The sequence below is a fragment of the Pongo abelii genome, chromosome 1 (genome assembly GCF_028885655.2).
Source record: "Pongo abelii isolate AG06213 chromosome 1, NHGRI_mPonAbe1-v2.0_pri, whole genome shotgun sequence".
In the NCBI taxonomy this organism is placed as follows: Eukaryota; Metazoa; Chordata; class Mammalia; order Primates; family Hominidae; genus Pongo; species Pongo abelii.
The window spans coordinates 194,245,803-194,260,661 of record NC_071985.2 but is presented as its reverse complement, the minus strand read 5'-3'; the positions used below and the strand labels follow the sequence as shown (position 1 = coordinate 194,260,661).

Here is a 14,859-nt window from a genome sequence, read left to right as displayed (position 1 = left end):
AGAAGTGTTGGAGAGTGCCCAGAAGATGCTTCCATCCTTAACTCTCCATGTGTTAGGGTACTTTTTGCCCATTTTAATTTGGAGCAATGTTGTTCTCTGTGCAGACACCCGCAACAGAGCTACCTTATATTTTATCCGCCTTTAATTAGTGCCAATTTGACACTTACAAAAGAAGTGGGTATAATCTAGTGAGAGTGATATTTCTCTCCAAATTTTAGTAAAATAAAAGCAACGTTAGAAAGTAAGCAGAAGATAATGTTCTAGGGGTAGATATCCCTTTCTGTGATACTCAGTAGGCAAAGAGACTGCATTCACTTTCCAACTGGTAATAGTTGAGCCTTGGACAGGGTACCAGAGGCACTGGATAGAGATGGGCTTCTCTCCAGTGGGTTGTATGACATCTGGGATTGAGTGACTGGCATAACTTTCTCAGGAGTAATTATGTTGACAGCCCTACACTATCAAAGTTTTGTTTGCTCTGTGTATTTCATGCTAGCGTAAAGGGTGCCCTTCCTCAGTGGCAGCTATGTTCCTGGGAAACTGGTTGCTTCCTAATTTTTGCCTCCCATTTTGGATTTTTTCACTTGTTTCTTGAACATACGTAACTTCTCATTTCCTATGGTTAAAAATCAGCTATCTGTATTCTTTTTTTTTTGAGGTGGAGTCTCACTCCATCTCCCAGGCTGGTGTACAGTGGCATGATCTTGGCTCACTGCAACTTCCACCTCCTAGGTTTAAGTGATTCTCGTGCTTCAGCCTCCCAAATAGCTGTGATTACAGGCATGTGCCACCATGCCCGGCTAATTTTTGAGGAGCCAGTGAAGAGACGGGGTTTCACCATGTTGGCCAGGCTTGTCTCGAACTCCTGGGCTCAAGCAATCCTCCTGCCTCGGCCTCCCAAAGTGTTGGAATTATAGGCGTGAGCTACTGCACTTGGCCAAAAATTGGCTATCTTGAGCTCCTTTTGCCATATTTGTAATAAAGTTGGCTCCATCTACTACTGTGCAATATGTAATTAGGACGTTCCACCCTTTCTCTACGATAGCATTTAACTGTGATTTTAGGAGTCATAGTGCCAAAGTCTGTTCCCATTAACCTCACATCCAGAATCAAGTTCTGCCACATGTGACTGCAGATGAACCTGAACAGAAGCTGTGGCATTGATTCAGCATTAAAGGTCAAACAGTATTCTGTATTTGCGAGACGTGTAGTGGTACACAAGGCATTTTGGGGACCTCAGAGAGCCTGGTCGAAACACGTACAGGCCTGGTCTTAGGGGATGCTTTGTGTAATGCTCCCACACCTGGCTTCTACTGTAAGGAATTCTTGTGTGGTCCTTTAGTCCTCGAAATAAAAGAGAAAGGATCTGTATGGTTAAATTGTGTAGCCAGAATTAACATCCCTTTTTTTGTTTGTTTGCAGCCCCGGGAGAAGGGCAGGATGCGTTTTCATAGGCTGCAGAATGTGCAGATTGCCCTGGACTTCCTAAAGCAGCGACAGGTAAGACCATCACATGCCTTCCCCATTCTTCCAGGCTGTGTTGGCACTGGGGCCCTATTCAGAGATGTTTTTAGTGCCCCTAGTAAGCTCTTAGTAAATGCTAAATCTGATTGACCCAGTTCTGAGTCTTAACTTGCTAGTGAGCAATTGTATTCTGGTTAGAGAAATCATTCAGTACTCCTTACACAGAACTTGTGACCTCCTTGAGAGGAAGAATGTTCACGGAGAAGAACATGATGATAAAGATGGAATTTTGTGGACGCACCTTAGGTGGGGGTCAAAATGAAGATGAAAAATAAACTAGAAAAGAGATGGAAAAGAGGTGTGGCATCCAGGAAGAGAGAGGACCAAATTGCTATATCACAGTGAAAATGAGATAAGGGGGTGGTGTGGATTGTGGAATGCCACATCAGATCTGAGAAAAAGGTCTAAGTTGTTAAGCACTGATAACTTAAGTGAGCAGTTTAATACAGGAGAAAGATATTTAGAGTATAGTAGACCTAGATATAGGAGGGGAGAAAGAAGCTTTTCCTTCCCTAGATGAGGAAGACAACAACCCATTTTTAGACATAGGAAGAGGAGCCAATGAAGAGAGTAAGATTGAAAATGAGTGTGAGGAGGAGTATTGATAGTCGTAGAACGTTTCACTGAGAAGATACCTTAACGTTATACTAGTCCAGATTCTTATTATAGATAAAGAAACTGAGACCTGGACAGGTAAATGACCTGCCTCAAATCACAAGTCAGAGCAAAGCTGGGACTTTAACTCAGGCCTTCTGACATGCAGTTTAGTGCACCTTCCACTATCCATGCTGCTTTCTACACAGCACCCTTCCTCCTTTGCTTCCTAACTGGAGGAACCAAATCCAGGGATTGATGGATGAGAAGCAGAGCACGAGTGGTGTGGCCATCTTTGAAAAAGAAAAGAAAAATACCTCTTCTGAGAGACAAGGAGAATGACAGAGGGAGGAGTGAAGATACAGAGATGGTTTGTGGTAGAAGGAAGATGGATGAGGGAGTCAAAGAGTTCATCTGCTTAGAGTGAGCCATATGGAAAATATTTGGGATATCTAGGGTTGCCAAGCAACAACAGGGTCAACGTGACATTAAATGGTATGCATATTTTTGGAGTCAGTTCATTTTTGACACTCTTATCAGTAATTCTCATTAACTTAGAAAATTCTCTGTTTGCTCTCATAACAATTTACTTCTGATATAACAATTGTTATTTTCTTGTTATTTCTGTGTTTGCTCCAATGCATTGTAGGCTCTGTGAGGACGGGGAATAAGATCTTAACATTTTACCTTCATCTCTCATAATGAATGGTCCTCAATTGGCACTGAATAAATATTTGCTGAAATAAATTGATAAATAAAAAGTGGTAGAAGTGGAGGTTGCTGAAGTGTTTAGGGTACTGGGAGAAAGCAGCACTGAAATGCCTGTGTGTGGAGCTAGAGGAAACTGGGGTGGGGGCCTTACTGGCAGGGTTTATGAGAAGAATTGATTAGCTAGAAGTCTAAATCAGGACAAAAAGTGGCTTTGGTTACTATGATAGAATGAAAACGTGGACAGGTAAGAACAGTGGATTCAAAGAAGGGCAGGGAGATTACTAGATCCGTTCTTGGTAATGGTAAAGTCCAAGATGTAGCTGTGCAGATGGCCAAGGTAGGGAAAAATGAAAGTCATCAGAATTCAAAAGGCAGGCAATTTGTGCAGATAGTATAATATTTGGGATATCAATATAAATGCTAAATTTCCAGGAAAGGTGATGATGAGGCAGGAAAAGAGAATAGGAGCTAGGTAGTGAGGTCACTGAGAAAAAGGTTAGCAGAGATTGGAAGGTGGTTTGGCCAAGGGAGGTAGACTTCACAATGAAAGGGGAAAGCTGACAGAGGTAGGACTGAGGAATGTGGACTTGGCTGGTACTGGTAACCCACCAACTGTCGAGTGTTAGTGATTAGAAAAACTGAATTCTCGGGGAGGGGACAGGTTTTCCCACTTCCACCCCACTCCCACCATATAGAAGAGGAGACCAAGATACAGAAAAGGGAAAGAACTTGCCCAGATGAATGTCATTGTAAGGGAGAAATGAGGCTTCCATTTGAGAAGGTCACTAGGGTCCTCTTGAGACACACAAGTTTCAGTTCAGTAGAAGAGATAAAGGGAGGACAGCTGAAGGACACTGTGTCGCAGGACTCTGAGGGTATGATTGAGGAGGCTAAACAGAGGTGAAGTAGAAGTAGGGTGGTTTGCCCAGGACACTCCCAGTTTTAAAGTTCCACGTCCCAGGATTCCCAGCACACTGGGGCAGTAAGTCAGCCTGGGGCGAGGGTGTGTCAGGGCACATTGAGTTGTTGGGATGAGATTTTAGTAGTAAAGCAGGTGCTGCGGGAGGCATGGCAGGTATAGATATCTGTGACAAAGATGGGCTAATGGAGGTGAGAGCAGGCCAAAGACTGGTGAGGGAAGAGAGGCGTCTCTCTTTTCTGTCTTTCTCAGAACCTTAAAAAAAAAAAAAAAAAAAGGCAAAGAAGAAAGAGAAATCTTGGCCCTGATGGCAATAAAAAAGTGACCCACAATACCTTGTGCTTGCGAGTTTGCTTTTCTGGTGAGAATGCAAAATGGCATAGCTACTCTGATGACTTCTTATAAAGCTAATCATATATCATATAACCCAGCAATCCCACTCCTAGGAATATACCCTAAAGAAATTACTGTGTTCACACAAAAACCTGCACATGAATATTCATAATTGCCAAAAACTAGAAATAATTCATATATCCTTCAATGGATGAATGGGTGAACAAAGAGTAGCATATCTCTATAATGGAATACTACTCAGCGATCAAAATGAGCAAACTGTTGATTCATGCAACAACTTCGATAGGGATCTCAAGGGCATTATGCTGAGTGAAATAAAAAGACAGTTTCTTTTTTTTTTGAGACCGAGTCTTGCTCTGCCACCCAGGCTGGAGTGCAGTGGCACAATCTCTCCTCACTGCAAGCTCTACCTCCCAGGTTCACGCCATTCTCCTGCCTCAGCCTGCTGAGTAGCTGAGACTACAGGCACCCGCCACCATGCCCGGCTAATTTTTTGTGTTTTTAGTAAAGACAGGGTTTCACCGTGTTAGCCAGGATGGTCTCAATCTCCTGACCTCGTGATCCGCCTGCCTCAGCCTCCCAAATTGCTGGGATTACAGGCGTGAGCCATCACACCTGGCCGGCAGTTTCAAAATCTTGCATGCTGCATGATCCCATTTATCCAACACTCTGGAAAAAGCAAAACAAGGGATCAGGATCAGATCAGTGGTTGTCAGGAATTAGGGGTGAGAGTAGGGTTTGATTACAAGGAGGGGGCCAGCACAAGGGACCTTTTTGGGGTGATGAAACTGTTTTGTGGTGGTAGTTGCATGAATCTATACATGTGTTAAAACTCATAGAACTGTACACCAAAAAAGAAATCAGTTTAACTATAAATCAATAATGAAATGATGCAAAAATTTAATCAAAACAAAAAGTCCTAGAGCTCTGAGCCTTGCTTTTATTTCTTTTTCAGGTGAAACTAGTGAATATTCGCAATGATGACATCACAGATGGCAACCCCAAGTTGACCCTGGGTCTGATCTGGACCATTATTTTGCATTTCCAGGTAGGGCATGTGAAGTTTGGGATTCCTGTTGCTTGGTTTGGACATGGCCTAGAAAGTTGCACTGCCTTCCACAGACAGCATTGAGCCTTCCTTCTCTCTATTTGGCAGTGAACAAAGGTGGATGAGAGTTGGAAAGGAAAATTAAGATTGATCTGCAGACAAGCTGTTGTATCGTAAATGCAGAACTTCCTAATTATTTGCTTAATGAAATGGAGGGATTTTTTTTTTTTACCCATTTGTGGTTTGGCGCTGTCCTCAGCAGTCTGGTTATTAGAGGTCTGTTTGCTCAGCTAAATCAAAATGAGGCTCTTGAAGGACTCAGAATATGAGGGTTGAGAAAAGCTGTTGGTGTTGATGCTTTAGAAGGGTAGAGTGAAGGTTCTAATGTAGACTTTTTCTCATCTCTAATAACCTTTAAACAAGCCTCGTTAATTAGAATACTTTAGTATCTGGGTTTATATATGTGCTGGCAAGCACAACCTTGCAGCGGCCATCACACCCAAGAGCATCTTGAAGAATGTTCACATGGTCACATGGCCTTCCTCTTCCTAAGAAGGCAAATCCTTTTTAGATCTGAATTGCTAGTGGAAAAGTACAGCCCTATTTTTATAAAAAGATTGTTCTTTTACATCCCTTTTAGGTCAGCCAAACAAAGCTATTTCTCAGACAGCTCTCTCTGATACCCAGTTGCTGCACATGAGGCTGATGGATTAGAGGCTGATAGCTAGTGGGAATAGAAGGCAGGGTGCTGACTTCAGGGATGAGGCCAAGGTGACATCCTAGCTGGGGAGTTGGCGCTACCTGCTGGTTAAAGATAGAACAACAGGTGTCCCTGAATTCCTGAGAGAAAAATCTGAGTGCTTAGGCTTGTTTCTTGAGGCTCTAGTTTGGAACCAATGCTGGCAGTCACCAGCATGGACAGGGCTAGGATTGTGTGGCGGTAATGTATTTTTGTGGAACCACAGGGTATCCTCAGGCAAGCTTTGGGCATAGGGATAACCAGGAACATGAACTTGGCAGGTGTGCTCTGGCAGGATGGGAAACTTTGTTGAGTTTTCTTGGAGAACTACAGTTATCCCTTTGGAACTCTTATGAACAGAGGAGCTTTTAGAGAAATTTGTTTGTTTTTTGGCCACAAACCTGCCCTCACTGTGAGTGCCCAATGTTAGTCTCATAGGTGTGAGGTAAGGAGAATTTATTCACTGTCTCTATTTACCCCAACTAATACAACTTAATTTCCTTTTTTTTTTTTTTGACGGAGTTTTGCTCTTGGAGTGCAATGATGTGTTCTTGGCTCACTGCAACCTCCGCCTCCTGGGTTCAAGCGATTCTCCTGCCTCAGCCTCCCAAGTAGCTGGGATTACAGGCACCTGCCAACATGCCTGGCTAATTTATGTTTTTAGTAGAGATAGAGTTTCACCATGTTGGTCAGGCTAGTCTCGAACTCCTGCTCTCAGGTGATCCACCCACCTCGGTCTCCCAAAGTGCTGGGATTACAGGCGTGAGCCACCACACCAGGCCATAACAAATGTTTAAATAGAAAAAACATTTTCTTTTCCTTTTTCTTTCTTTCTTTCTTTCTTTTTTTTTTTTTTTTTTTTTTTTTGAGACGGAGTTTCGCTCTTGTTGCCCGGGCTGGAGTGCAATGGCGCAATCTCCGTTCACCGCAACCTCTGCCTCCCGTGTTCAAGAGATTCTCCTGCCTCAGCCTTCTGAGTAACTGGGATTACTGGCATGCACCACTACACCCAGCTAATTTTGTATTTTTAGTACGGGGTTTCTCTATGTTGGTCAGGCTGGTCTCAAACTTCCGACCTCAGGCGATCCACCCGCCTCAGCCTCCCAAAGTGCTGGGATTACAGGCGTGAGCCACCGCGCCCAGCCAGAAAAAACATTTCCTTGAAGCATTTAAAAATTTCATTTCTTTCTGTTTACTAGTTTTCAGAATAATTAGTTGGTTCACTAAGATTCTCCAAAGTTGACCAATAGTAGTTCCTTTGTTCACCATTATTTTTTTTAGTATCACTGTGACTCATGGATTTTAAGCAGACTTAATGTTGTTCCAAGCAAATACAGTTATTATTCTTTTTAATAAAATCAAATAGCTCCATCTTTGGCTGTAAAGAGGCTTTCAAGTTGACTCTGAGTCCTTTGGCATGACCACAGTGGTCTTTGATAATTTCCTTTATTTCTTGTGCAATGAGGTGTTCCAGACTCTTTCTTTATATTTTCTGTCCCAGGCCTGAAACTCTTAATCTCTCCTAGGAACTGGTTCTGTATTTATTGACCACAGTCTGAATGCTCCTAGGTTGCCCATTATTTCTTTCTTTTTCTTTTCTTTCTTTTTTTTTTTTTTTTGAAGCAGATTTCGCTCTTGTTGCCCAGGCTGGAGTGCAATGGCGCCATCTTGGCTTACCAAAACCTCTGCCTCCCAGGTTCAAGCGATTCTCCTGCCTCAGCCTCCCAAGTAGCTGGGATTATAGGCGTGTGCCACCACGCTCAGCTAATTTTTTAATTATTAGTAGAGACAGGGTTGTTGGCCAGGCTGGTCTCGAACTCCTGACCTCAGGTGATCCACCTGCCTCGGCTTCTCAAAGTGCTGGGATTACAGGCGTGAGCCACCACGCCCGGCCGGTTGCCCATTATTTCTAGGCTTTTTCTGTGGACAGAGCTAGACAATACTTGTATTATCTCTAAAAACAACAACAACAACAACAAACAAACAAAAAAACCCCATGAATTTGTACTGATATTTCGAATTCACATTTAGGATTGCAGGGTTTTGTTTAACCTCCTTGACTTTATATCTTTTTTTTTTTTCTTATACTGAAAATCTTGATCTTAACAACAGTAATGTTGTTACTTACTCTTTTCCTACACACAGATCTGTAAAATCATATATATTATTTGTAATATATATGAATCCAAGTAACAATATGAATGTTATTGTTAGCAGTATGATTACTTAGAATTTTATTATTTCATTGCTGTTCTTTTTGTCCTTAGCGTATATTTTCTAAGGATGTGCAAATAATTTTATTTTATTTTATTTATTATTTTGAAAAAGTAGATGGGGTCTCACTATATTGCCCAGGCTGATCTTGAACTCCTGGGCTCAAGCCATTCTCTTGCCTCAGCCTCCTACAGTGCTGGAATTATAGACATGAGCCACTGGGCCCAGGCACAAATTACTATATTTTGAAGTCACTTGAAATAATTTCTCTCTGTTGTTGTTAAGCCACAAATTCAATACACAATTAAGGTTCATTTGTTTTTATTTGCTTTCAGTTTTGGGGGGTTGCTTTTTTCCTTTCAATTTTACCTTACAGTATGTAGATCATTTATATTGTTCCAAAGGGAAATTTTAAAAAGTTAAATACAAATTGTGTTCAGAGAAGTCTAGCTTCCATCTCTGCTCCCTCCATTCTGTATCTTCCCTTTCTCTGTAGTTAGCTAAATGTTTTAAAACACCTTTTTGGTTATAATTTCTATTGTTTGTTTATTTTAGGAAAATGCATTCATTAAAAAAAAACTTTACTGAGGTGTAATTTACATACCATCAAATCAACTAATTTAATGATTTTTATGAGTTGTACAATCATCACCATAATCTAGTTTGGGGACATTTTCATCATCCAAATAAGATCCTTCTTGTTCATTTACAGTTACTGCACATTTTCATCACCAGCCTCAGGCAGCCACTAATTTATTTTCTATCTTGATAGATTTGCTTATTCTGGACGTTTCATATAAATAGAATCCTATGATAGATGGTCTTTTGTATCTGGCTTTTTTTCACTTAGCATAATATTTTTTGGTTCATCCATGTTGTGGCACATATCAGTACGTCATTCTTTTTTATTGCTGAATATTCTGTTGTATGGATATGTCATGTATTTTGTTTAAGTATTAAGCCAGTTGATAGACATTTGAGTGGTTTTCACTTTTTGACTATTATAAATAAAGTTATTTGCATACCAGTCTGTGTGGGTTTATGTTTTCATTTCTCTTGCGTATACATGTATATACCTAGGAATGGGATTTCTTGATTGTACAGTAAGCATGTTTAACTTTTAAAGAAACTGCCAAATTGTCTTCCAAAATGGTGTATCATTTTACATTCCTACCAGCAATGTATGTGGTTTCCTGTGTCTTTACATCCTCACCAGTATTTATTGTCTGTTTTAGATTATAGCTATCACAGTGAGTGTGAAATTGTATCTCTTTGTGGTTTTAGTTTGCAGGAAAATGTATTATTTAATTGAATTCCACAAACATTGACTGGGAATCAGTTATGAGCAAGGTCTTAGGTAGAGTGTACGGAAGATACACGGCTGAGTGCAATGGCTCACACCTGTAATCCCAGCACATCGGGAGGCCTAGGTGGGCAGATCACTTGAGGTCAGGAGTTCAAGACCAGCCTGGCTAACATGGTAAAACCCCATCTCTACTAAAAATACAAAAATTAGCCAGGTGTGTTGGCACACTGTAGTCCCACCTACTCGGGAGGCTGCAAAGCATGAGAATCACTTGAACCCAGGAGGTGGTGGCTGCAGTGAGCCGCGATTGTGCCGCTGCACTCCAGCCTGGGCTACACGAGACTGCATCTCAAAAAAAAAAAAAAAAAAAAAAAAAAAGAATCTACTACAGAAGATAGAAAATTGAACTAGATACAGACCATCTAGTTGGACTCTTATTATTTAGGAGAGTGAGAACAGACATACCATAAAATAACTTGACAGAGGTTTAGAGAATGAGAGAGGTATGGGTTAGGATGATGGAACACAGTATGAACTCAACAGTGGGCAGCAGTTACTAGTAACAACTTATTATAATTATTAATTGACCTTATAACTTCCAGGGCTTTTGACACAACCCACTGTTCTTTTTCCTGTTACCAATTTTACAGAAAGGTAATAGCAGCTTTGGCCTAGTCTGTCTTCTGCATGCATATTGGCTACCTGCTTTTCTCTGTTATTTCAGCACAGCCAAATGCCTATTTATTTGTCTTCTTGTAGGTGGGAGCACCGCTCCCAGAATATTTTCTCAGTTTTAACTATGGATTCCTTTTCTTTGCCGTTCTGAGGGCTTGGTGTTTGCCTATATTAGCTAAGTGTTCTGGTGTGTGGGGAAAGGTTCTCTGCTTGTGAAGCTTTTGATTGACTGCTGAAGGATCATGTGGAGTGCCCCCCAGCCCCCCGCCTTGTCTTGCATCAGATTTGGCATGGTATGTCTCTTGCTAGTTTTCTGTCATTGTGGTTTTCTAGTCTTTCGTTATTGAGCATCTATTAGCTGTTCTCACCAAGAACATGTGCTATGTAAAGCCAAATGGAAATGCAGAGTAGAACTGTTACATGTTAGGGAATCAGCAAAATTGTTATTACGGTCAGTCTGTGTTATTGGTGTTAATGAAGTAGAATAATGATGTACATGTAGACATGGGTGGTAGTTTTCACCTCAAGGGAATATTCAGTTGAAGGAGAAGGGAGAGGCTGGATCCAGATTAAAGGTTTGCGACTGCTGATGAAGCTGGTAATATTGATAACTTCATGCAGAGGTTTATGGCTTCTAAAATGCTTTAACACATTTTTTTTTAATGTGCTAAATGGTAGAGGTTCTTTTTAATTTTAATTTGAGTTTTTAGTTTTGAAAATCTCAAATACTCGGAAGAGTATATAACAGATCCTTATGTGTGTAGTTGCCTTCAGAATTTAACAGGTGTTACTTTTGTTATATTTGCTTCAGGGTTTTTTCTCTCTCTTCCTCTTTAAAGTAATAAAACATCTCAGATACATCCAACTTTCTTGCCCTCTCTGCTCCCCAGGTAAATATTATCCTGAAGTTGATGTGTATCATTCCCATACATGCTTTTGTACATTTACAGCAGATGATCTATTCATAAACAATATGTACTGTTGCTTGTATGTCTTTATATTTGACACACATAGTATCTTTGGTATATCCTTTCTTTCCCCTTTTCTTTTCTTTTTTTTTTTTTTTTTTTTTTTGAGACGGAGTCTCACTCTGTCACCCAGGCTGGAGTGCAGTGGTGCGATTTCAGCTCACTGCAAGCTCCGCCTCCCAGGTTCATGCCATTCTCCTGCCTCAGCCTCCCGAGTAGCTGGGGCTACAGGCGCCCGCCACCATGCCCGGCTAATTTTTTGTATTTTTAGTAGAGATGGGGTTTCACCATGTTAGCCAGGATGGTCTCGATCTTCTGACCTCATGATCCACCCACCTCAGCCTCCCAAAATGCTGGGATTACAGGCGTGAGCCACTGTGCCCAGCATGATTTGTTCATTTTAACTAATTTAATGTAAGTGGTGACCCCTGCAGCTGTGTAACACATCTATTATTTGTAATGTATTATTTAATTGTATGAATAAAACATTCATTGCTACAGTGAACATCTGTGTATATGCATCCTTGTGCCTATAGCAAAGAGGGTTTTGGGATTGATACTTGGACTGGAATTGCTGGGTTATATACTTTCCTTCAATTTGCCTATATTTTGCCAAATTGCTCTCAAAGGTACTGTATGACTTACAGTATTGTATTGGGTAACATTTACTACTATTTGACATATTACATGTTTACTTGTTTATTTGCTGCCTGGATGCCTGCATTAGTATGTAAGCTTAACAGTGGCAGGGATTTTTGTCTCTTTTGTTCTTTTCTTTGCCTGGCATAGAATAGGCAGTCAGTAAATATTTATTAAGTGAATGGATTGTTTCATGAATTTGATCTTCTCAAAGCTTTGGAGTAGGTAGACCAAATAAATAGGCTGTAATGTCTGTTTTCTTATGCCCATTTCTCAGATAAGGAAACTGAAACACAGAGACCAACTGACTTTTTTGGGTTACACACCCAGATAGGATTTCTTGTCTTTTGGCTTTGTCCAAGCTTGTTTTAAGGTATAGGTTAAGATTTATAGTTCTTCTAAAAGATACTATAAACTCTTTATAGTCAGAATCTGACAAAACTAGTTTTCCAACCCTCAAATGTTTGTTAAATACTAGTGTATGCCTAGCATTTTGAAATTTTCAAAAAACGGGAGGTCTTAGCTGGCTAGACTTGAGGTTTACAGTTTTGTGCACTTTATGGCACTTGGTGCTTGGCATATAGATGAGGCACCGTTTGTGTTTGTGGAATGAATGAATGAATGAGTTCTTTTGCTTTGGAGTCTTTCACTCTGGCTGTCTCTGTGGGAGACCTGTGGGTAGTAAACAGTTATCTACAAAAAGCCAAAGGAGAAGGTATAAAGAATGTATAGGCCTCAAAGTGTGCTTTCCCAGAAGGCAGCAAGTCTTGTGTTAAGAGACCAGGTTAGATGAGAAGAGGTCTTGGGGAAAGTTCTTGTAATCAGAATTAACTTACTTGAAAATACATCTAATATACCTACTGAAAACTATAGTTTAGCCTATCTTAAACGTATTCCGAACACTTATATTAGCTAACCGTTGAGCATTTGGCCAAAATCATGTAACACAAAGCCTGTTTGATAGTAAAGTGTTGACTAGCTCATGTAATTTATTGAGTGCTGTACTGAAAGTGAAAAACGGAATGGTTGTGTGAGTACTTGAAGTACAGTTTCTACTGAATGCATATGGATTTCTCACCATTGGAAGGTCGAAAAATAAGTTGGACCATTTTAAGTCAGGGACCATCTATATCTTAGGATCCCCCCAGGGGGCTGGGGATGTCTCATAACTTTTAGCTCCAGTAATAAATGGGAAGAAAAGAAATTTACTGTAGGTCAAGTACTGAGCCAAGTACTTTATGGACATTATCTCATTAACCTTGTCTACAATCCCATTAAGTAGGCGGTAGTATGCGCGTTTTACAAGTAAGGAAACTGAACCATCTAATAAACTAGTTAAGTTACTTAGCTTATGAGCTGGGAAGTTGAACCTAGGTCCACCTTACTGAAATCTCTGCTCCTTTCCTAGACCAGTTTTTCTCTGGAGCAGAAGGAAGTGAAGGTCTGATTGGTCTGACATATGCAGAAATTTAAAAAAAGAATAGGCTCACAGAAGTAAATTCTCAGAGGAACTCTACAGCAGTAGTAGTCATATTAAGCAGCTATTTCTCTTGCCCCTAAGTTCATCAATTTCAGGATTTTGGTTTGCTTGTATGTCATTCATAAAATTCAAGTGCAACTTAAAGTTTCCATAGTTCCAGGTTTCTTCACTGGAGGAGGGAAGGCCTGGTACCTGCCTAGAGAACTTCATATTGTAATGTCAGATTCTTTGTTAATTAAATGATTTGCGGTAGCCTGAGTTTCTCTCCCATGCTGTCTCCGCTTATTTCTTGCTATAGTTTGTGATAGCCATAAGATGGTGCTGCAGTTTTGCAGTCAGCCTTAAGGATAAGGCTTAGGGGACGAACACCTACTGCAGTTGTGAGGCAGATGGGACATCAGGAGGGTCTTAGAAGGGATTGTGTAAAAGCCATTGCTTTAGGGCTTCTCGTTGCTTTCCTTTTGTGGTCTTTTCCTTTTTTTTTTTTTTTTTTTTTTTTTTCAGGTCTCCAGGGAAGATAGTTAAGGCTATGCTAGTGTAAGTCTTTATGGCATGCATGGAACCAGGCAGGCTACTGCTTTCTGCTGTGTGGCCTGGATCCTTTTGGTGTAGAATAAATAACTGCAATAGGAAAGAAACACATGTATAATTTTATTCTCCATTCACAGCCCTTTGGGTTGTAGTCTTTTCCCATATAGCAGACACTATACTAAAAAAAATTGGGGTGGAGGAATCTTCACTGACATCACAAGGTGATTTTTGAACCCAGCTTTTACAATCTGAATTCAGACTTCCTGCCCTACTGCAATGGGAGTAAAAACCACCTGAGCCTCTTTTTGGCAGCTTCTTCTCTTACTTCCAAATGGCAACAAGTGTTATCTCTTTGATTGAGCTCTTGGTCCATGCAGTCTAATTACCAGTTCAGCACAGTGGGGGAACTTCTTATTTTACACAACTGGCAACTGAGTACAGATTTCCACTACTGCAGTAGTTAGAAGAGAGTAGTTGGGGTTGAAATTAAAAGTCTTAAAGTTAACAGAAGTTCATGTTCTGGCTTTGTCACTTACTAGCTGTGTAACCTTGGGCTATTAATCAACTTTCTTAAACCTCAGTTTCTTTTTTCTTTTTTGGAGACAGAGTCTTGCTCTGTTGGCCAGGCTGGAGTGCAGTGACATGATCTTGGCTCACTGCAACCTCCACCTCCCAATTCAAGCAATTCTCATGCCTCAGCCTCCTGAATAGCTGGGACTGAGGGCGCATGCCACTGTGCCCAGCTAATTTTTTGTATTTTAGTAGAGACGGGGTTTCACCATGTTGCCCAGGCTGGTCTTAAACTCCTCAGGCAATCCGCCTGCCTTGGCCTTCTAGAGTACTAGGATTATAGGCGTGAGCCACTGCGCCTGGCCAAACCTCAGTTTCTTTACCGATAAAATATAAAATAATAGTTTTGACCTCATATAGTGACTGTAAGAATTAAATGAGAAAGTCCATGTAAATAACTTTGCACAGTGCTTGGCACACAGCAAGTGCAAAAAATATATTAGATATTAGCAGTGGCAGCATCAATAATTACTATTGAACATTTTTGTCAAATATTGTTCATCAGAGACCCTGTTCGTCTGTTGTATTTAGAAGTGGTATTCTTTTTACCAAGCACTCATATACTATACTCAAAACCAGATTTTTCC

The 14,859-nt window shown here is 40.7% G+C and overlaps 1 protein-coding gene across 7 annotated transcripts in view; it reads left to right on the top strand.

Annotated features, from left to right (window-relative positions):
- The window catches only part of MACF1 (microtubule actin crosslinking factor 1), a 401,556-nt gene that overhangs the window by 166,948 nt on the left and 219,749 nt on the right, over nt 1-14,859 (top strand). For all 7 annotated transcript variants that reach the window (XM_054528608.2, XM_063715153.1, XM_063715090.1 and 4 more), the window contains 2 exon segments: nt 1,423-1,500; nt 5,058-5,150. In XM_054528608.2, the coding sequence (XP_054384583.1) occupies nt 1,423-1,500; nt 5,058-5,150 (171 nt within the window).